At 41.5% G+C, this 22,531-nt stretch overlaps 3 protein-coding genes across 3 annotated transcripts in view; 1 reads left to right on the forward strand and 2 right to left on the reverse strand.

The window, feature by feature from the left end:
• Positions 1–16,479, forward strand: part of SLC6A17 (solute carrier family 6 member 17) — a 151,837-nt gene extending 135,358 nt beyond the window's left edge. The window contains exon 13 of the transcript XR_014565797.1: positions 16,455–16,479. The gene's annotated coding sequence lies outside the window, so the exon portion shown is untranslated. The remainder of the gene's footprint in view (positions 1–16,454) is intronic.
• Positions 127–15,177, reverse strand: SLC16A4 (solute carrier family 16 member 4). The gene is made up of 8 exons (XM_083745211.1): positions 13,986–15,177; positions 12,552–12,684; positions 11,543–11,686; positions 10,471–10,632; positions 9,359–9,919; positions 7,370–7,581; positions 5,369–5,462; positions 127–380 (listed from the first exon to the last, which is right to left on the reverse strand). Exons 1-8 carry the CDS (start codon positions 14,094–14,096, stop codon positions 253–255), a joined length of 1,545 nt encoding a protein of 514 aa, XP_083601337.1. The 5' UTR covers positions 14,097–15,177; the 3' UTR covers positions 127–252.
• A 2,708-nt stretch (positions 16,480–19,187) lies between the features above and the next one.
• LAMTOR5 (late endosomal/lysosomal adaptor, MAPK and MTOR activator 5) lies at positions 19,188–20,991 on the reverse strand. Its single transcript, XM_083745261.1, has 2 exons — positions 20,837–20,991; positions 19,188–19,530 (listed from the first exon to the last, which is right to left on the reverse strand). The coding sequence occupies exons 1-2, from the start codon at positions 20,974–20,976 to the stop codon at positions 19,470–19,472; spliced, it is 201 nt and encodes a 66-aa protein (XP_083601387.1). The 5' UTR covers positions 20,977–20,991; the 3' UTR covers positions 19,188–19,469.
• Between the last annotated feature and the right edge of the window lie 1,540 nt (positions 20,992–22,531).

Below are 22,531 nucleotides of genomic sequence, written 5' to 3' on the forward strand. Positions count from 1 at the left end.
CATTCAGTTGTATGTTCAGGATTTGAAGGTATACTTAATTTCAGTTTTCATAGTATATAAATTTACTATCACACTGGTATGTTAAGGATACCAGGATATCCTTAAGGATACCAGGATATCCTTCAAAAGGATATCTTTGGAAAAGTCCTTTAATTTATTTCTTTTTATTACATAGTCAACAAACTGTTATAAATGTTACATGATATGGCTTCTTCCAATCGCTGCAGAATTTTGCTTGCTTATGTAGTCAGTTCAGCTTTTTTCTTGCCTCCATTTTTGGGCTACCGGTGCAAGGAATAGTGAAAGGGAAGAAACAAGGTAACAGCTGCCCGCAAAAATGAAGGAGTAAGCATATGTCTGAGTGTAATCATGTAGCCAACCTGTAGGAGGGAATCAGAGTTCAGTTACTTAAGTTTTTGATATTTCAGTTGAATATCACTTCATTTCCCCTCAACATTACTATTGCAGAGCTTATATAGAAGGTCCAAGGAAAATAGATGAGAGTTTAAATGTTTATTCTGCAAGACTATAGACGTCCACAGTACAATACTCAAGATTAATTTTGTCCCACCCAAAGCATTTGTTGTACAATACATTTTGGAGCATGAAACAAACACCAGTCTGGCCACACAGCAATCAGATGAGATATGCTCTTACTTTGTGATATCTGATTGGTGCACTATACATACAAATAAATAAATCCCTGTGGCCTTTTTTAAGTAACTCTACCAGTTTTCCTCTGAGCAATATTTTTGTCCTCTGCCAAGGTGTTCTTAAAATGTGCCACCAGAGGGCCCACTCTTTTTTTCTTCACTGGAATACATGTCTGTTTCAAGGTATTCTGAAATGAACTCCCAGTAGAGGACTGTTTATACAGATTTCCATTCACGGGGTGCTTCCACATACAAGTAGATCTACTCCATTCAGGGGCCAATTGGCATTCAGAGGCAGGCTCCATTTAGCTATCAAGGCTAATAGTTGCTGATGGAGTTTTATGAATCTAGTTTTTCTGTGCAGTTCTATGCTGGTTTACTTTGGAAATAAGTCTTACTGTGTTTCATGGGGCTTTTTTCCAGGAAAGTGTGCGTAGGATTGCAGTCTTACCCATTATGTGAAAGAGTACTCCCTTCTGAATCTACTGTGTGTCCATTTTTCTGATTGACTCCATGAAATAATTACTTTTTTATCAACTTCCTCTACACCATGCATAATTTTATAAACCTTTTATGCCACACCATAGTCAACTTCTCCCACCAAACTAAAACACCTTAAAGCCTTAAATCTTTATTTTAGGGAAGTTTATCCAGTCCCCTATCATTTCAGTTGTTGTTCTTTGTACCCTTTCCAGTCCTTTTTGAATTGTACACGATAATGCAAATGCTGCCACACTAGATTTATACCAAAGACAGAGACAGTGACTGTTTTAGTTCTTCTCCTAATAATATTTCATGTTTTATTGCTACTGTGTCCTGAGCTGACATTTTCAGTGAGCTGTGCACTCAAGCAAATGCATTTTTCCCTCATTAGTTTCAGTTAAGACCCCATTGCTGTGTATAAGAAGTTTTGCACTAACTCAGAATTGCCTTTGCTATTCTTCTGTTAGTCATTTGCCCAGTTTAGAGAGATCTTTCTAGAGTTCATCACAACCTGTGTTTCACTACTCTGAGTAATTTTGTGTTATCCACAGTCCTGACAGCTCCATTGCTCACCCTTGGCTCCAGGTTTATGAAGTTAAATAGCATTGGCCTCAACACACATCCTTTGAGAACCCCACTGCTCCATTGTGAGAACTACTCTCGCCTTCCTGTTCTTTAACCATGTTAGCATTTCAGATCACCCCCTTATCTCAAGCTAAGTTTACTTTGCCTTTTGTGACACTATAATGGCTGTATGATTTCTCCTATCTGCTGCTTTTGACCCAAATAATTCTAATTGATTTTAGTCTTTTAACTTGATATTCTCTCTCTCTCTCTCTCTCTCTCTCTCTCTCTCTCTCTCTCTCACACACACACACACACACACACACACAATTAGCCACCTTGAAAGTGCTAGTAAAAGGAGTACTATCAGTGACCAATACGTACGTGTTCAGTAATTTCATGTTCTTTCTTTTAAGAACTCTCAGGTAATGTGACTGGGTTGCGCTCCAGTGACTTGTTAATTTGTAATTTGTCAGTTAGCTTTAAACATCTTCATTTGATGCCAGTATTGACACAGCACCTCAGATGCCCTCCAGGATAACAATAGATTCTGATTGCAACTACTACCACAGTGACTAGTGATGCAAAGATTCTGTTTAGCCTCTGCAGTCTCCCTCATTCAGTAATTTTTTTACGCCTTTCATTAAGGTACTGTGTCTCCCTGGTAGGTTTCCTGCACTTGTTGCATTTAAATACATCTTTTGCTCATGCCTTTAGGAGTTTCCTCTTCATTGCTTTAATTGTTTGCTTTCTTGTTACTTGATTCCCCCGCCCCAACCTTGTGTTATTTATTTTCCTCATTAGGGCAAGTATTTCGCTTTTAAAAGTGCAGGTAGCCAGTATAGTACCCTTCAGTTGCTACTGGACTAGAGCTCCCATCAGCCCCAGGCAGCATGACCAATGTTCAGGGATGGTGGGTGTTGTAGTTAACAACATTTGGAGGGCACCAAGTTGCCTTTTTCTTCACACTGTTGTTTAACCATGCTAGTAGCCTGTTGGACTTGTATGCCACAGGTTAGAAAGGGAATGAACATTTTATCTGAGTTTCTGTTACAGTGGTTTTAAACAAGCTCCAAGGTTACTGAAGGGATTTGGCCATCCTTTCAACTTCCATTTTATATTTTCAGTTCTGCCTGCTACATAAGTCCTGAGGCAACATCTAGCCATTTTGAAAAACAGATTGAAGACTAAAATCACACACAAAGCAGGCAACTCGGGGCAGAGTTAAAAGGCATAGCAGCTTCCTGGAGATGAGGCACAAGCAAAGGCCTGGGAGCACAAATGTGTTTTTAGAAGTTGCCAAAATGACATTAACTTTGGCATTTTCCTGAACTCAGAGGGCACGTGGTTCCACAACACGAACACTACCACAGGAAATGTGAAATTACCCAGTTCCAGGAATGTGAATGTGGGGTTGTAGGTGTGCTTCCCCATCCACATTCTCACCCAGTCATGCAGGACTAAAGACAGCTTGAGGTGAAAGTCTCTCCTAGTTGGCAATGAAATTTGCCAGCGTTATAGGACAAGCCAGCATTGGCTGGTTGCCTGGGCAAATGGGATTTATTTTCTCTTTTCTTCCCCTCCCCCTTTCTCTTTCTCCCTCTATCACATGCAGGCTGCTCAGAGGGCAACAAGGTGCCTTTGTTTTCTTTCTTGTATTTAGTCCTTTTGCTAAATCTCACTTGGTGTGTGATGCTGTGATATCATTAAGTGTGTATATTTGTTAGGTTGCAATGCCCTCCAACAGGTTCCCAGAGCATTTTCTGATAGCAAACTGTGGCTAACTGCATTGCTTTCTTCTTAGAAAATGCTTCATAGTCCATTGCCCCAGATAATTGTTTACTTTCTATTTAGAGATGACACGACAAGGTTTCTATAATCTGGTGTAGCGTTCGTGGGACTTTATAACCTTTGGGAAAATTGTATTTCTGGTTTTGAATGGGTCTGTACCACCTTAAAAATCAAACAAGTGAAGTACATTGAATGTCACAGAAAAGGGGCCTTGTATTCCTCTAGTCCCTGTGAGGGCAGAAAGGGAGAGCCAACATGGGGTGCCTACTTCTTGCTGCTATGGAAACCACTGCAGGGTTTTGGGAGCAAACCAAGGGAAAAATTGGATCCAAATCCTTTTTAGTTCCCTGACACCCTTTCAATCTAGGGAGGAAACTGTCAGCCCTATAGCTGGCACAGTGAGAGTGCTCCTCCACTTTTTCTCTCACCTTGCTGGCAAGACCTAGCAGGAAAGTAGATGTGAAAGTTTGTTTGCCTTCCATTCTTCTTTTAAAAAAAGGATTCCAGCCTCATTGAATTCAGTGGGGCTTACATCTCAATAGGCATGCAAGGGATTTTGAACTGTCAATGTCTGAATAGAGAGGTTATTTCCCCCCCCCCCCCCAGCTTTTCTGGATTATCTGTCATTTTGTTCCTGGCTGCTTCCTATGCTGCTGCAACCTGCTTGGCTAACAGCTACATATGTTCCTTTTACTGGTGTGTCAGTTACATGCTAGAGATGTATTCATTTTTTTTCCAGGGGAATGAGGCAAAGTAACCCTTAATCACATGGGGCTGTGAGGCGGGATTTAGGGCCTTATTCCATGATTATAATTTATCCTAATGTGCCCATTAATTCTATTCCAGAGGACTCTACACAGAAAAGGGAAAGACAAAGTAGGGAAAAGGCTAGTCCATGGGGATAATCAACACAATTCCCTCCAGACGTTGTTGAACTCCCAACTCCTATCAGCCTCAGCCAGTGTGGCCAGTGATCAGTGACGATGGGAGCTGCAGCTCAACACCCAGAGGACACTACTCTGACCACCCCTGGAATAGACAGTCTAGGGAAGACCGTGAGAGCGAGAGAGGGCCAGGGCTGTGAAGAAAGAAGGTAGGAAGCAAATGCCCAGCCTGCAGCAACCGTGAGCAATATTTTTCCTTATTTATATTGCATTATCCATGTACCTGGCGTTTCACAAAGGTGAGGAGAGGTTGCTTTCTCAAGGGGCTTTACAATAGACAAAAAGGAAACGGAGGAAGTGGAAGGATATGAGATTGTTTAACATTTAAACAGATGGTGCTACACAGTTGCTGCTGCTTATTTCCCTTGTGGGTGGGCAACAGTTTACTGTTAATTCCTAAGGATTCCCCCCCCCCCCCTTCTAGAGAGCTTGTACCCCACAGGCAAGAGGAAGGATTAAAAACACAAATGCATGCTTTATTTTCCTTTTCCACATACACCTTGAACAGGGTTAAGGAAAACCTTTTTTTGTGTGCTGACTTTTACTATAAAATGAATAAAAGTCCATAAATAGGTTGATAGTGTTTTGGAGGGGAAAACCCAATATGGAATTGGGGTTGAATCCAGTGAAGTCATTGTGTGAGTGGAACAACTTAACATTCGTGCAACTGAATTTCCCCTTCCTTCTCCTCTCCTAGTGGACTCCCTGCACCCTTTCAAATCTGCTGGGGGGGGGGGGAATCAGAGCAGATATCAGGGGATGTGGAGGGGAAGCAACTGGAGGAGGAGAGGGAAGGGAAGTTCTGTGGCATGAGTGGAGGTCATTCAGTTTGTGCAGTGACCTTGTTGGATACAGATTTTACTCAGCCTTGCTTTTGACAAGAAAGGAATTCTAGCACTCTTTCAATGGAAGGAAGAGGTTGTTTTAAGTTACCTGCAATAGGAGGTCCAGCGAGGACTGCAAGGCCAGCAATGAATGAGGCATGTCCCAAAGCACTGTGGAATCTGGAGGCTCCTACAAACTCTACCTGTTGAAGCAATCAGTGTTATTTATATATTTTATAAATATTTTCAACACATTGTCCCCCATTTTGAAAACAGTTTGCATGTTCCCTTCATTTGCATGTTTAGAAATACATTTTTAAAGTTAATAATAAAAATAAACCATGTAGCCTCTGCAATTAAGCAATAGGTGACCAATCTCTGGCACAGCCAGTAGAGGATTGGATTGGATTGATCTTTATTACGGCCATTGGCCCGTCACACGACAGTTTCCCATACCAACATAATATACTTAAACCTCCAAATTTAAAATCGCCAAAACTTACAAAAGATGAACAGAAACCAAGCAAAACAAAAACAAAGACCACCATCATACATTACAATAAATTTGTAACCTAAACATTGCCCTCTGCTCATAAATTAATCATGGATATCAATGGTGATATCACCTAAATACATCCTAAAACATAGATCATGGTTTAAAGGGATTATCCGAGCCACACAGGAGTCCATTTCTCTTCTTTAGGGATAGGACGCTGATCAAGAATCTGGCAACCATGAGTGATCTTAGGAGGTCATCAATTAGTAGATATCTCAGTTTGGCTTCAATCGTATCATCGGCAATTCCCTTTAGATATTGAGCAAGAAACTTGCTCCTGGCCGGTAAGTGAAAAGCCAGTAGAGGCTTATGTGATGTGATAGGAACATGGGTCTTTCTCTGGCATAGACTTGAGCGGGTGTGGCAAACCTTTTCCACCCAGAGGGCTACATCCTGACCCTTCACATACCCCAAGGTCTACTTTGACACCTGACTCCCTTATGGTAATGTCAGGTGACAACTTCAAAAGAGCTCACTGTCAGCCCCAATGAGCTTCTTGGTGCCCACAGTGAGTCTCACTTTTTTCATTTGCAGATTCTGTTTGGATTCAAACTGCACCTACAGATGGAGACTTTTCTGCCGCAGACAGGCAAAGCTATCTACAAGGCCAGTCTACAGAAGAAAAATGTCCATTTACAGGTACATAAACTACACATGCAGCAGACGTACAACTTCAAATGAGCTTCCTGTCAGCAAGCCTTGTTTGATGAGGAACAACCTGAAGCACACTTTAAGTTCCAGATCACAACCATATGTTTACCTATCCCACACTCCTGGCCCCATGTATAATATCAGGTGGGTGAGGTTTGGGGGAAATGACTGCACAGAGCAAATTAGGGTCAAATTGTTCTGTGAGTTGGAAGTTCCCCATACCTGGACTAGAGTCATATCTCTACTCCTCCCTGTTTATCCAGTGTTGTACCACTGCATTCTCCCCAGCTCAGTATATGAGGTCAAACCAACCCAAGGCACAGTGGACTATAAATGTATGTAGCTTGCAGTAGAATGGAACAGTCTCATATTTTAGACCTGTGACATGCTTGCTAAAAAGATTGGCTACCACAAGTTTAATCAATCTGAAATTAGAGGAGATGAATAGGAAGGGGACGATTTTCAGCAGGGAGAGGAGAGGGCAATCTAGACTGGGAGAACGTTTCATATCAAAGCCCTACAACCGACCCCCCCCCCCCCCCCCGCTCAAGTCAAAGGGGTTCAATTAAGCACACTTTCAAAAATGTGATAAAAGTCATATGTAGTTTGGTTCTGAGGCTGTACAGAAGACTTGTTTATTTAATGCTTTGAAGGAAGAATCACAGACTCAAAATGCATTGGGTTCAATCAAATAGATCTTCAGAGCATCTGTAAGGTTTTCTCTCTCATGTCTCCTATGTATAAATGGAGCCTCAGGTATATCATGTTCAAAGCATTTTTAATTTTCTGGTTTATCCTCTGTGTACTGAAGTAGGTGAAAGTTTTGGATGGTCTGTGCTTTATAATAATTCTGGATTGCTTTGCTATTAGCCTTTTGATAATTAATTGCTTTCTTCTGCTTACCAGTACAGGAAGTATCAGAGCCAGGTATCCACCACTGAAAATGGCAAAGCCTACAGAATAGGTCATAAGTAATGGGAAGGTTGTAGCAAGAGGACACAGCAGGTTAGTGACACCACAAAAAATGAGGTACATCTTGTGGTAATGATACTTCTTGATCCAGTTCTGATCTGCAATCCAACCAGAGAGCAAAAGGCTGACTGTCTCTGTTATACCTAAAGGGAAGCAGAAAAATAATGAATTTTCAAACAGAATTTATGTAGTAGAAGCTTTGAAAAACGCAGATAAAAGGACAGAAAGGAAAGAGTTTGTACCCTTCTTTTATTTCTGTAAAATACATGTGAAAATTCAAATTTTCAAGCCCAGAGGTTGGTGGCAGTTTACATGAAAAAAAGAATGTTATTTTACTACCTTTTATTTCTTTAACATTTAATATTTCCTTGCCGAGATCTAATCCTTTTTTTTTTTAAAAAAAAGGCTTTTGATTTAAAGAACAGTTAAGAACATGCATTAAGTATTGTCAGAAGAATCTTTCTAATTTGTCAATAAAATTGAGGATAGCTCAGTTGTATTTATTTGTGCAATTTTAAAATATCCTCCCAAAATAAAATAAAAACAGCTCAGGAAACTTTCTGTCTTTTTTATGCCACTTCTAATTTAGCTTACTACTTGGTATTCTTATGAAAACATCAGTGGCTCACATTGATTGTTTTTGTTTTTGTTCAGGACTAATTTGTTGATCTGCTTAATTGAAAGGTAAGTGCCATCCATTAGAATTTTGTATTCCATCACTACTAGTTGCCAACAGTGATATCCTGGTAATCTACCCATGGCGGGGGGGGGGGGGTGTCTCAGGAATTTCCAGATTGTTATATGCCATTTGTGAAATATATTATGAACAAATACTAAATATTTTCAAAGCCCTGGCTGTCTTTTCCCCTCCTTTCATTTTACAACAAAGTATACTGGCTGCAGTCTAGCAAACTTGTTTATGTAGAAGGTTACATGTATATATGCAGCCAGTTTCTTTGTGTTTTGTATTTTTTGTTAAGCGAAAGTTTGCACATTTGAAATTATGGCCATTTGCCATTAGCTTCAGTCTGCATGGCTCATATTTTGTATCCCTGCTCAGTAACTAGCTTTCTTAAAACAGTCACTTAGTTGCATGCAATTGCTGGGTTAGGGCCCAAGTCTCCAACTCCTACTTCTCAAAATTGCTTGCTGACAAGTACATTTGCCACAGATGTTACTCCCTTCATATGCCACTCTTGGCCTTTGGTTGGCAAATTTCAGACTGGAGGGAAGGGGAGTATTTTGGGTGGGTGACTGGCTTTGGGCTTGGAACTTCTACTTGCTGATCCCTATTATGTATCATTGTCTTACAATGGGAGACAATGGCTTCATTTAATAAAGTCTTTTTAATTACTGGAGTTTGTTTCTTATTTCATAATACAAATATCAAATGGGGAGGGGAACAGATTCTGTTCAGAACAATTTACTTAGAAGTTGATAAAGACAATTTTTTAAAAATAGATGAGGTGGCAGATTAAACACACCAGTTGGCATATAAAACACACATTTGAGACAAAGAGATGAGATATATTCCATTATTCAGTGTACTGTATTTACTATTAACATCACTCTTTTACATTCTTGATGGCTGCAGCACACCAGTGTCAGTGTTTCTAGGGAGCTATTTATTAATCCAAAATCATATTCAATTTTTCCCAGGATCATTTCTGTTGTGTTGTAATTTTTTTTATCCTTTCTTGTATTGCTATGAGATCTTTTTATAACTAATATTTTGATTTCATACTTAAAAACAACAGGTCTTTGGGTTGTTGTTTTTTAATAGAGTTGTATGTTGAACCATAAGCTGTGTTACATTTCTTTTCTACAGGAATTAGTTTCTCTTCACCCAAAGTGAATTATTAGTGAAGCTGTCATGCAGAGATCTTAAGAAAGCCACTTTAAAAGTTGAGTTTTTCTTACCAGCCATTGAAATGATGTAAGCAGTATCCATTGGCTCGATGCCCAGTGTTTTAGCTCTGGCTGCAAGGTGGAAAGTGGGGATAAAGTAGGCTAGCTGGCTGAAGAGAAAAGACCATGTGAAAATGTAGAAGAAAGGGTTTTTTAGCTGGGAAAAATCGACATGGCATTGCTTGCAAGAAAAAGGCTGCGGCTTGGAATTTCCCTCCTTGTTTGTTGGAAAGCAGTTTTGATTCCCATTCCGATTGGGATGTTTGTTTTTGTGGCTCCCGTTCTCTGGCACTTCAGAACACTTGTCGTTTTCTGGGGCTAATTGTAGTCCAACATGCTGTAGATTGTTCATACTGATGCATTCATGATCGAGGGGATCTGATCTGTTCGGTTCTGTGGTGCCAATTTTATCTTGGCTGTCTTCAGTGGTCTCTGCAATTTTTAGGTGCACAGGTGTTTGTTTGTCTTCGTGTTTAATACTTACAACTTTCTTTTTCATCATGTTAATCGGTCGTAGTAGCATGCTAGAAGGAACAAGGTTCAACATCACACCACCATATATCAGTAGGGCACCTAAATGATGAGACAGAGATTGAGATGTGACATTCTGCTGCAATAACAGGGAAATAGAAATGTTAATAAATTTTATTAGCACCCCCTCTGAAGGAACTTTTGGTGACTTTCAGAGGGTCTAAAATAAGTTAATTTTCAGTCATGCTGGGAGAATTGGCATTCTTTAAGGCAAGATATCAGAGGCTTTTCTACTTCCTTCCCAGGACTCCCCAAGGAGTCTTCTTCCACTTGCAAAAGGTTTTCCTGGTATGGAGATGATTTGGGCCTTGAATGACAAAGATGTACACAGGAGTACCCCAAAGCTATGCACTTGTTCCTTTAAGGAGCAAAGCACACTCCCTCAGTGCTACTCTCTAGACTTGACTGTGCAGGTGGGAATGAATCTACTAATAAAGTGCCTTCCTGACTAGGAAGATACCATGGTCAATAGTATAAAAAGCCACTGAGAGATTGAATAAGAGTAGCAAGGTTGCACTCCCCTTTCCCACTCTCAAAGCCGATACACATAAGGTGGTAATTACAATGAAATGTGGGGAGTGAAAGCTACCAACCTTGCCATCCATACGTTTCTATCAGGACTTGAACAAATGGTGTGAGTATAACACTCAGTCCCATTCCTGAACGGCCGATTGCATTGGCTAGAGCCAGGCGTTTCTTGAAGTACTTGACAATCATCACAGCTGCTACCTGATACAAGCTAGCAAAACCCAATCCTAAAATGAAAAGAAACACATAAGAAAGATGCTCCTTCTGGGCCCATCCAAAGGGTGGTAGGCAACCCTAGATTTGGGTGCCACACAACGAAAGGAGAGGGAGGGAAGCTTCTGTCGTACAGGCTCAAGTCATTGAGTGAGTGGAACTATTTTGTTGAATACAGCCCAAAATGTAACATCTTTATATTTTAATAAGCATATATATATATATATATATATATATATGCAGGTTTTGGTGTCCTCGGGTGTCTTCCCGTGTAAAAGTTGGGGTGTCTAGGCGACGTTTCGACGAGGTCTCACTCGTCATCTTCAGGCTGGTGCTTTCGGCTTCTGTCAGCCTCATGAAGCCGAAAGCACCAGCCTGAAGATGACGAGTGAGACCTCGTCGAAACGTCGCCTAGACACCCCAACTTTTACACGGGAAGACACCCGAGGACACCAAAACCTGCATTCCTGTACCCGTGAAAATCTACGAAAGCATATATATATATATATATATATATATATTCAATTTCAAAAGTAATCTTAAGAGCTGACAAAACTCCAGATGATGTCTTTCTCACCTTCTTCAATGTAATTCTTTTTTTTTTTTTTAGGGGAGGGCATGTGCAACAAAACATTTTTGTCTACCTACTGGGGCACATATGAATGAAAGGGGGCACTTGCCTGTCGGTGCCTCCAGTAGCCCAACAGGTAGAGTACCTCCCTTAACTTTTTCTAAGTTGGGCCCTGTGTCTCAGCAGTGGAGGGAGACCATTATTCATTCTGGTGGGGAAGGCCTTTGCAAAAAATAAACAAAAGCCCCCCCCCAACCCAACATTAGCCTGACTGTTACTCAGTTTTTCTATTTCCAGTTAGACTTTTCTGTTACTGTGGCTGATTTTTAAACATATGGTCAAGGTACGCTCACCTGTCAGGAATCCCATAGACACACAAAGAAAGGGGATGTTTGTGGCCAATATGCTGATAAGACAACCAATTCCAACCAGGCAAGCCCCAATCACTGATGCTGGTCGTTCTCCTATAATTTCACATACTACGGTTACCAGTGGTGCTGCAACAGATAAGAAAAACAGCTTCATGGTGGCTTGGGGAAAGGGGTACAACTGGCAAAAGGAGAGACTTGGAGGTAGGCATTTTTGCCAGTTTTAGGGAATATTGAACCTGGCTTATGCTTAACTTTTGGAAACTCTATAATAGAGCTGTCAGGAGAATGTTTTCTGCTGCCTAAACAGAGCTGAGAAAAAAAACTTGCTTCAACATGGCTGATGAGAGTAGTCCTTAATATTAGTGGAGTTACTTATCACATGTGTATCCTCTTTTCTCCAGGGAGTTCAGAGTCGTATGCATGGCATTTCCCCTTTCTATCCTATGTGAGATAGATGAGGCTGACAGACAGTGATTAATCCAGTAAGTTCTGTGGGCAGCGTGAAGATTTCAGTGCAGGTGTCCCCATTTTAAGTCTGGCACTATCCGCTACATCAGGGGTGGCCCAAAGGTGGTCTGGGATCTACTGGTTTATCTGGGCAATTTGTGGGAGACCAGCAGCAGTTTATGTCCTTCCTTGCTCCACTGGGGAGACCTTAGGGTTCAAGGAAAAAATGAAGTAGTTCCCCTAAACCTGAATTTTGCCACCATATTGACACATGGATGCCATTGATGTGCATCTATACTAAACAGTAATTTACACATTGTCTGTTCTTACATCTTGGTCTTAGATGCTTATAAGCTTTCAAGTGTTTTCAGGATGGCTGTATACATAGGTTAATGACAGTAGTTACTTAGGCTTTTCTTTCTTATTGTAAGCAACCCATGGTACAGCAAACAAATGCCGTACATGTGTAAAAAGTACCACTAAAAGTGTTTCTTCAAATAAAGTATGTCTTCACCAAGTCATATTCAACCGTATTTGTGCTAACCTGCTAGGAATCGAAGTGAGGACATGATAGAGCCAATCCAGCTGATTTGTTCAGAAGAACCGCCAACATGCTCTTGAAAGGCCACAAAGAAAATGGCAAAGTTTTTCGCTGTTCCCATTGTAGATACATTTACCTTAAAAGAAACAAAACATCCAGTAAAATTGAAGCACATGTATTGCCTGCTGCCACTTGTCCCTGCCCTACAGAATGTAGCATTTTCCATTTTTAGAATAACACCTCTTATTCCCTGGGCAAATTTGTGATGGCTTTTAACTTTGGATCAATCACAGTTGATATGAAACTAAATGAAATGGTGCTGAACTCCATTGAGATTTCCCAAGTCCAGAAATTAGCTGACCTAGGAGAAAAAGTAGCCTGGGAGGAGAGGAATAGGAAGAGAGGGATGGATGGTGCAACATCCCTCCCAACTCTCCACTTCTCATTCCCTGACCCATCCACTGTGCTCAATTTATGGCTTTTAAGCAAGCATTGAAAGACAGATTTGCAGCTGGTGGTCTAGTTCCATCCTGGCAAATTGAAAGGGAAATTTTGTTATGCATGAGTATTGAAAGTGTCCCATAGGCTGCCAAGGAAGTTCCCAAGGGGGAGAGTTCTTACTGGGAATGGCTTTAGTAAGAGAGCCCTGTAAGTGCAGACCAGCACTGAAAGGGAGCCCTACTTGCCAAGGAGCAATTGGGAGCAGACTTTTAAGCTCAAGGTTGCTCCTTTTCAGCCATGTCTTTACCTGCCTACATAGGTTGTCCAGTGTTGGCTAGATGGGTCTGGTCTGGGGAAATGTCTCACAGGCAATATTGGGACCCCTGCTGGGTCTGAGGGCTCCCCCACCACTCTGTGGTTGTAAAATGTTAGGTGGGAGATTTAATCGCATGGCGTGCACCCCTCCCCTTAATGTTTCTCTTCTTGGCTATTAATATGTTTTTTTGGGATTGAGCATTCAAATTCTGTCCGTCCCCCCGTCCCCCGCTGCCCCCAGTTTTATTCTGTGGCTTCTGAAAATGTACAGAGTGGCGTTCAACTAAGTGGTTGCATGCATGGAACAAAGTCCACCTGTGCAGTGGAACACTGCCCCTGTGTACTCCCTGCACCCCCATAAATTTGTGGGGAGGGTTAAGAAACCCCAGAAAAGTCGACAGTAAGGTCTTATTTCATGTGTGGACCTCATTCCCTGTGCAAATACCCCCTTTTTTCTTTTACGTAAAATGCAATATACATATAGGTGAAGGACTGTAGCTCAGTGGCAGAGCATTAGTCTCCCATGCAGAAGATCTCAGGTTCAATCCCTTGTGTCTCCTGCCTGAAACCCTGGAGAGCCTTTACCAGTCAGTGTAGAGAATACTGAACTGGCCCGGTATAAGGGAGCTTCCAACGTTCCATAACCAAACCTCCACAGACTTTGTTACAATTCTTACTTACCAGAAAAAAGTTAAGCATAATCATCCACCCCCAGCCTCCATCGGGAGCTTCTGCACCGTCGTGTTGTTTGGTGCTTTCTTCAGCTTCTGGCTCACCCTCTGTTCTCTCCATTCCTGCTGCAGATTTGAGCTCCAGCAAGTAGCTGCAATTGACTTTGTTAAAGGGCTCTTACACCCAAAAGATAATAGTCCACATTGCTGACAAACCCTCAAAATAAAAGCTGCCATTGCTGCTTTAACACGGTCTGCAGTTTTTCAACTTAAACATTAACCCAATGTTTTTAAACACTAAAACAGTGGTATCACCCTAGTGAACAAGATGGACCTCTTAATTTTACTGCCTTCCTAGTTGTTTTTGACTGCTTCAAAATTAAAAGAAAAAAAATCAGAGTGGTTTTGTTTATTTAAAGCTCTGTGGCGGTTAAGGGGTATTTTTATCAGCTAAGACTTTTGCAGCAAGATCCTTCTGCTTGACAAGGGAAGCCTCGGAAGTAAATGTCAGAAACTGTCCTGTATTGTGAGTCACACAACTGCTGCCTCTCAGGGAAAAGGCTTCTGAATTGACCCTAGTACATCCTGGGCAGGAAAGAACACAAAAAGGCTTGTCTCCATAGTGCTTTGCTGAAGCCTGGGCTCTAGCATGTCTTGCATGCTTTTTAATTCAAACTCCAGGTTTCCCTTTCATCTTAATTGTGCTTTGGTCTCAACTCTTGATTTCAGCATACACCTGGTGAGCAAAAAATTCAGGCATCCAGTAGGCATTAGTTTAAGGAACAGCCCAAGCACCTGAAAAGAAGGCTTGTTGAAGAGGACAAGAAAGACTTGCTGTTCTTCTGCACAGGCTTTTTAAGCAACTGCTTGCTGCCTCAGCTAACTTCTGCTAGGCCCTGCTTATTTACTAGCTTCCCCTGCTCAGGTCCCTCTCCCCACCAAGGTGGGCTAACAGCAGAGGCAGGAGCCTGGCCATGCCTCCCACATTCTTAATTCCTTCCTGCTAGAGGGTTCAGGATCAAGGCAGGCTTCATTTATACAGAATCATTTAATTGTAGAGTCGGGAGGGACCACAAGGGTCATCTAGTTCATGAGTAGGCAAACTAAGGCCTGGGGGCCAGATCCATCCCAGTCGCCTTCTCAGTCCAGCCCACGGACGGTCTGGGAATTAGCGTGTTTTTACATCAGTAGAATGTATGCTTTTATTTGGATCCCTTCCAGTCGGGATTCAGGCCTCATCATGGGACTGAAACTGCCTTGGTCGCACTGGTTGATGATCTCCGGCGGGCTAGGGACAAAGGTGAGAGCTGTTTCCTAGTTCTGCTGGATCTCTCAGCGGCGTTTGATACCATCGACCATAACATCCTTCTGGACCGTCTTGAGGGGCTGGGAGCTGGGGGCACTGTCCTACAGTGGTTCCGCTCCTTCCTCCTGGGCCGTGTTCAGAAAGTGGTGGTGGGGGATGAGTGTTCAGACCCCTGGGCTCTCACTTGTGGGGTGCCTCAGGGTTCTGTCCTCTCCCCCATGCTTTTCAACATCTACATGCAGCCGCTGGGAGAGATCATCAGGAGGTTTGGGCTGGGTGTTCATCAGTATGCAGATGATACCCAGCTCTACCTCTCTTTTAAATCATAACCAGTGAGGGCAGTGAAGGTCCTGTGTGAGTGTCTGGAGGCGGTTGGAGGATGGATGGCGGCTAACAGATTGAGGTTGAATCCTGACAAGACAGAAGTACTGTTTCTGGGGGACAGGAGGCGGGCAGGTGTGGAGGATTCCCTAGTCCTGAATGGGGTAACTGTGCCCCTGAAGGACCAGGTGCGCAGCCTGGGAGTCATTTTGGACTCACAGCTGTCCATGGAGGCACAGGTCAAATCTGTGTCCAGGGCAGCTGTTTACCAGCTCCATCTGGTACGTAGGCTGAGACCCTATCTGCCTGCGGACTGTCTCGCCAGAGTGGTGCATGCTCTGGTTATCTCCCGCTTGGACTACTGCAATGCACTCTACGTGGGGCTACCTTTGAAGGTGACTCGGAAACTACAACTAATCCAGAATGCGGCAGTTAGACTGGTGACTGGGAGCGGCCGCCGAGACCATATAACACCGGTCTTGAAAGACCTACATTGGCTCCCAGTATGTTTCCGAGCACAATTCAAAGTGTTGATGCTGACCTTTAAAGCCCTAAACGGCCTCGGTCCAGTATACCTGAAGGAGCGTCTCCACCCCCATCATTCTGCCCGGACGCTGAGGTCCAGCGCCGAGGGCCTTCTGGCGGTTCCCTCATTGCGAGAAGCAAAGCTACATGGAACCAGGCAGAGGGCCTTCTCGGTAGTGGCGCCCACCCTGTGGAACGCCCTTCCAGCAGATGTCAAAGCAATAAACAACTACCTGACATTCAGAAGACATCTTAAGGCAGCCCTGTTCAGGGAAGTTTTTAACGTGTGATTTTACTGTATTTTTGGTTTTTATGGAAGCCGCCCAGAGTGGCTGGGGAGGCCCAGCCAGATGGGCGGGGTATAAATAAATTATTATTATTATTATTATTATTTAAAATGCATCTCTGGGTTATTTGTGGGGCATAGGAATTCGTTCATTTCCTCCCCCCACCCAAAAAAAATATTGTCCGGCCCACCACATGTTTTGAGGGATGGTGGACTGGCCCACGACTGAAAAAGGTTGCTGACCTCTGTTGTGGGGCATAGGAATTTATTCAAAAAAAAATTTCAAAATATAGTCTGGCCCCCCACAAGGTCTGAGGGACAGTCCCCTGCTGAAAGTTTGCTGACCCCTGTTCAACCTCCTGCAATGCAGGAATCTTTTGCCCAACATAGGGCACGATCCTGAGATTAAGAGTCTCATGCTCCACTGACTGAGCGATCCCTTTTGTTCAGTGTTCCATTTTAAATGCCTGCCTGCAGCTGTAGAAGCTATAAAGAGAACCTACAGTGCCAGTACCCCTACTAGGAAATGTGTGTTTGGACTAGTTATGCAATGTTCTTTGGTATGAAAGTAAATAATTGCAAAATAACCGTGACAGGTCAAAACACTGGCCATTTCCTCTTAATGGCTCCGTTGTACCTTTAAAATAAGAAACCCTGCATGTTTGAAGGTCAGCAGCTGAAACCTAGCTTCAGAGGAAGCCCTCTGTACTCTGATTATAAGAGTCTTGATATCATTGGCGAAAACAATGTCTTTTTTCCTACAAGTGGATTGAGCCAGTGCCCCTGGAGGTAAAGCCCTTGTCCTGGCTCACTTTGAATTATTATTTTTAAAGAAATAGCTCAGCATAACACCATCTGCATGAATTTATTTGATTTTTAGATTACACAATAAAAAATATTCCCTAGCACATGAAAAGGTAGGTTGGTTTTCATCTTGAGGAATATGTGATATTTCCTTCTTTAAACAAGTATCCATAAAAATAAATTTCTTTATTCAAATATTCTAGGTTAGAAATGTGTTCTTGTTTTTTTAAAATAAAAACTACAGAAATTTGATTAAGATTTATCCCCCTGGGGTAAACACTTCATTTTACAGCAGTTACATCCAAAATACAAGTTGGATTGTATTTTTCATGCAGTGTATGATGCACAAGGTAAGGCATTTAATCATATAATTGTTTTGATATGCTCATTAGTAATTACCTTTAGATGGTACTGTTGCTACTATTTCAGTCCCTTTCTACCACAACACTTGCACAATGAGCAGAGATGCATACATAAAAGGAATATAGATAAACAGCACCATATTCTAAACAGGGAGCATGTTCTCTCTCAACTATACAGGTATAAGTATGTCATCTACTAAACAATATTTTTTTGTAGAGAGAGAGCAAGGTATGTATGGATTCTGTGCATATTTTATAATTACATCTCAAAGCAGGTGCAGGCATATGATAGAATACTCGTATTATTCAAATAATCGGTTTTATAGGGTAAAGATCCTTACACAAGCTTGGAGAGTATGATTTGAAACTGCAGAAGCAGCTATCAGAGGCTCAACAGCAAGGAGCCTGTGTAGAATGTCAACTACACATGAATTGGATCAGTGTTTTCCAAACTTGGCCCTCCCATCATCCCTAGCTAGCAGGACCAGTGGTCAGGGATGATGGGAGTTGTAGTCCCAAAATAGTTGGAGACCCAAATTTGGGAAACACTTGATTAGATTAGAAAGGGAAATGGGAGCAGAGGGTGATGAACCTTGGCATACTCCACACAACTACCACAAGGGACCCACTTTCCAGAACCTCCCTACCAGGTAGGAACAATCTGGACAGCTTCAAATCCAAACCCAGACAGATGGTCCAGGAAAATATGGTTAATAAGGAAAGGTTGAAAGGAGAATCAACAGGATCACCTTCATCTTGTATTTTCTGGCATAGTAATCCGCTAGAGCAGCTAATACATTTTACTTCAACTGGGATGGAAGCTAGATTGAAAAGGATTCTGTTATGTGTCGTGGCTATCCTGCTGCCCTTCATCCTAGGATTAGGTTGTACTTGAGTGTTCTGATGAGCACAAACCCCACATTCCACACTTGACATGAGTCCCTGCACTATTTTCTTACACATTGTAGTCATGTGCCTTTTTTTAGTGTTACATTTCTGGCTCTATTAACACTTTCCATTGAGTTAACCTATGGCAGAGTTTGGTCTGAAATGTATTGGTCCTCAGGACTCCAGAGGGGATTCAGATTTGTTCGTTCTTAGGATGTCCTAAATGCTAGATGTATAGGTCTCTGGAATTAGAACATAAAATCAAGAATTGTAGAGCTGGAAGGGACCGCGAGGATCGTCTGGTCCAACGTCCTGCAATGCAGGAATCGTTTGCCCGTGGAGCTTGAACCTGCAACTCTGAGAGTCCCATGCTCTACTGACTAAGCTATCCCTGATTCATGAAATAGCCAGGTTTACTATCAACCCTGTGTGTATCTCTTGATCAGCTAGTGGAATTCAAGAAACTCAGAAGAGAGAGCTTTACAGATGGTAGCTAATACACTGCCATCAGCTAACAAGCAGATGACACAAAACAGTTTGTCTCATTAGTCATGCAACTATTATGGTCAAGTCCCTTTTAAATATGTGATTGTTAGTTTTGTACATAGAAGGAAGCTCAGTATACCAAGCAACTGCATTTTCTTAAGACAAGTGAATGTCATTGCCTGGCTAGACACACCAAATAAAACAACATTAAGTCAAATGGTAGTGAACAAGCAGTGTGTTCTAGTTTGTTTATTTATTGATTTATTGAGTATTGGGGCCACCTGACAAGGTGCTCTCCCCAGCCATTAACAGGAAAACATTCCACACATGATAATATGAAATGGCACAAGTTCAGAGCAATTAAGATTCCATACCAACTTGGGAGAATGTTTACAGTCCAATCCAGCTAGGTTCTACCTAGTGATACTGGATATTCAACCTGTATTAATCTGTAGAAGAGTAGTCCACAAAGGTGCATAAATGTTGAAGAGCAAGGAGTATTGTGGATGTATAAGGTTAAGATGCCATTTTGTGTACTGCTACTGTGATGCCATCATGCTTCTGGATCATGATATTGCTGAAAGAAACAGAAGGTTTGTTTTTAAACACACCACTTTCATAGAATGAAACAAGTCCCAAATGTTAACCAAAATAACTGCAGCCCACTGTTGTTGCCTTTAGATCGGTTGCTTTTCATATCACACATAGATTCTCTTCGCTTGTCATCATTTGTAATACAGCTATAGACATTTTTATGACACCTCTTTAATCACCATTATTTCAAATAGTAGCAAAATCAGGTAGACTATAAACCCAGAATTATTTATTAAACCTTTTTCCTTGTAAACCTTATCAGTGCCCTATTTGGGCATTGGCTCTACTCACATGTTGACCAACATGGGAGTTGGGGTGCATCACCACCTTTAGAGCACTTCAAAAGTTTTGAGGCTCCACACATACACAGTTTAAAGCCCTGTGCTACTGGAGATCTAAATCCACAGGGAGACTCTGTAAGTAGAAGCTTCCCACCTCAGACCTTCACCCTCAAATTCATGGAAGGCTCCAAATGTGATCATGGTGGCATGCTGGAGGGAACAAGGCTTGGAAGCACACCCCTGCTTACAAGAAACTTAACACTTAAAATAAGGCTTAAACCAGCCTTATATTTGTGCACTAGCCTGGTACCCATTTCATGTAGGCAACTGAGTGAACTGGCAGAGAAAGGTTGGTATACTCCATCCCTCATCAGTGCCCAACACAGAATGCAGCTCTTCACCCCTGCCAACCCCAGCAGACTAGTAATTGGGAGGTGTATTTACAAGGCTTCAATAAGTATATATGTTTAAAGCCTAAAATTAGTCCTACAGAACTCCAAAGTCAGTGAAGCCACATGCACCAAGGAAGAATATTTCAATTTATTCCATGATATCAGCATCCTAAACAGATGATCCTATTTCCTCTTATGTTTGCCACAACCCATTAGCAGAAGAGAGCAAATTATTCCATAGCAGAGGGGAAACTACAAGGACGAGGCTCTTGCAACATGCAATATGATCAAAGGAGGGTGCAGCAGTATAGCTAAGAAAAGTAGGAAGAACAATAACCTACTTCCCAGCTACACTGAGAGCCTGATGGCAAAACACATTAACTGAGGCTAGTTAAGATCTTTGTGTCTTCTTCACTCTTAAGAGTACTTTTGCAAGTTGGCTCAAATTCCAAGAACAAAAGATCAGAAATTGAAGCTGTTTTTTCCAAACAAGTTACCATGCACATGGAAGACAGAACTCAAGAGAGCAGCAAGGATTAACCAATTTATCCATATGAGAAGGCAACTTAAGCAATGGGCCTGTCATAAAGTAAGTAATAGCTCCAAATACACATACCCAGTATCTGATTCGAGGCACACTACAGGAATATCTGTTGGATCAGACGTTAGTTTGGCTGCTTGCTGGGCTAGAACAGATATCACACCTGCATGTTCATCTGAGAGGGTACCACGACCTAGAAGACAATGGTTTATCATTTAAAATGAGTAAAGAAATACAGGATGTGGTCAGTTCAGGGATGCAAAACAAAAAATGCTGACTGAAAAGGGGGAAACCAAATGTAGTCCTTAACCAGAGAATTTTCAATTCCATAAACTGAAAATACTAACAAAGAATGGATGCCAATTGCAGTATTATGGAAGCTTGGCAATTACAAAGTAATAATTAATGTTTTTCAGGCAATCATCCAAGTGCTAGCATTTTACATTTTTATGAATATTTTTACACAATATAACATTTAAACCACATTAAATGGGCTCTTAATTTCCCCATCAAATATTTCAAATTAAATATATGAAAGTACTGAGACAAAAAATCTGAAAGTACTGAGGGTTTTTTTAAAGCTTTGTTTACTTAATATATGTAAAATAAATATACTAAGTTGCATCACTCTCTAAGGCAACAAAAATTTCCTGATGCAATTTACCCTAATGGGCAATTTTTTTTCTCCCAAATAAAAAATATTTAGAAAACCCAAATAACTATTCCTTTCCTACTTCTTCTGCCCTTCTTCCTCCCATTCCATATCCCATTTTAGCACCCTTTCCCCATATTTCCTTTCCCCCCTGCCTGCCCACTATCTGACGGTCTGACTTGTTTACAGCTGCTAGGGAATGGTTAAGTGAAAGCCAAGAAGGTCTCAGACATAAGGAACATCTGTCAATTTTTCTAGGACACAGAGATTTTATAGAGGCAGCCTTAAGAAACAGAGCCACTTGAGGAAGAAAGATGATATGCAAGATCTGTTAGTGTTGTTGCATAAGAAAGTGAAGAGCGTGTGCATAGGGGGTTAAGGTATAAATGAGCTGAATCAAGAGAGGAAGAGAACTAAGTCCCTGCCTTGCCAAAGTGATCCCTGTGTCATCACTTTTACAGGTCACCTTTAAAGAAAACTAATAGCAGCAAGAATTTTGTAGCTGTGTTGTGTTAGTGATTATTAACTAGCAGTACGTTTTAATTTGTCAAGCCTTCACAAATCTTAAATAGAGGTGTTCAGAACATACAGGAGCATCCATTACTGATTTACTTGAGGCTAGCTGGCTGATCTAAAGTCATTCACTATAGCTGTGCACTTTAGAACCGTGCAATACAAGGAGATTGTATTAAGTTGTACAAGTCGTCTAGATAGCAATGCAACTACCACATAAGCAAGCAATAGGAGGTCTCTTATTAGACTCTCTTTGCTGTTAATGCTATAACTACCAATCTGACTTTTAAATAATTTCTTTGTATACATAGCACTTTAGATTAAAACAAGGTTTTAATCATTGCCTAATTTAAACTAGTAAAAACGATGCTCAGAATTTATGTAGATCTCTTTTCAGGCACCATCTTGAGGACATTTGGCAAAAAGGGAGGATGTAGATGCCACAGACACATTTATCACCGCTTTTCAGCTACACAGGTAACTATTATGCACATATACCCAACCGGTGCTTTTTTCCCTAAAAAAAATATGTTTAGGGGTACTCTCATTTTCCTACTCATATTGAAATACTGCCCCTCAATGAGGCCAAACTTAGATTCACAAAA

The sequence above is a fragment of the Podarcis gaigeae genome, assembly GCF_964106915.1.
Source record: "Podarcis gaigeae genome assembly, chromosome: 6".
Lineage (NCBI taxonomy): Eukaryota > Metazoa > Chordata > Lepidosauria > Squamata > Lacertidae > Podarcis > Podarcis gaigeae.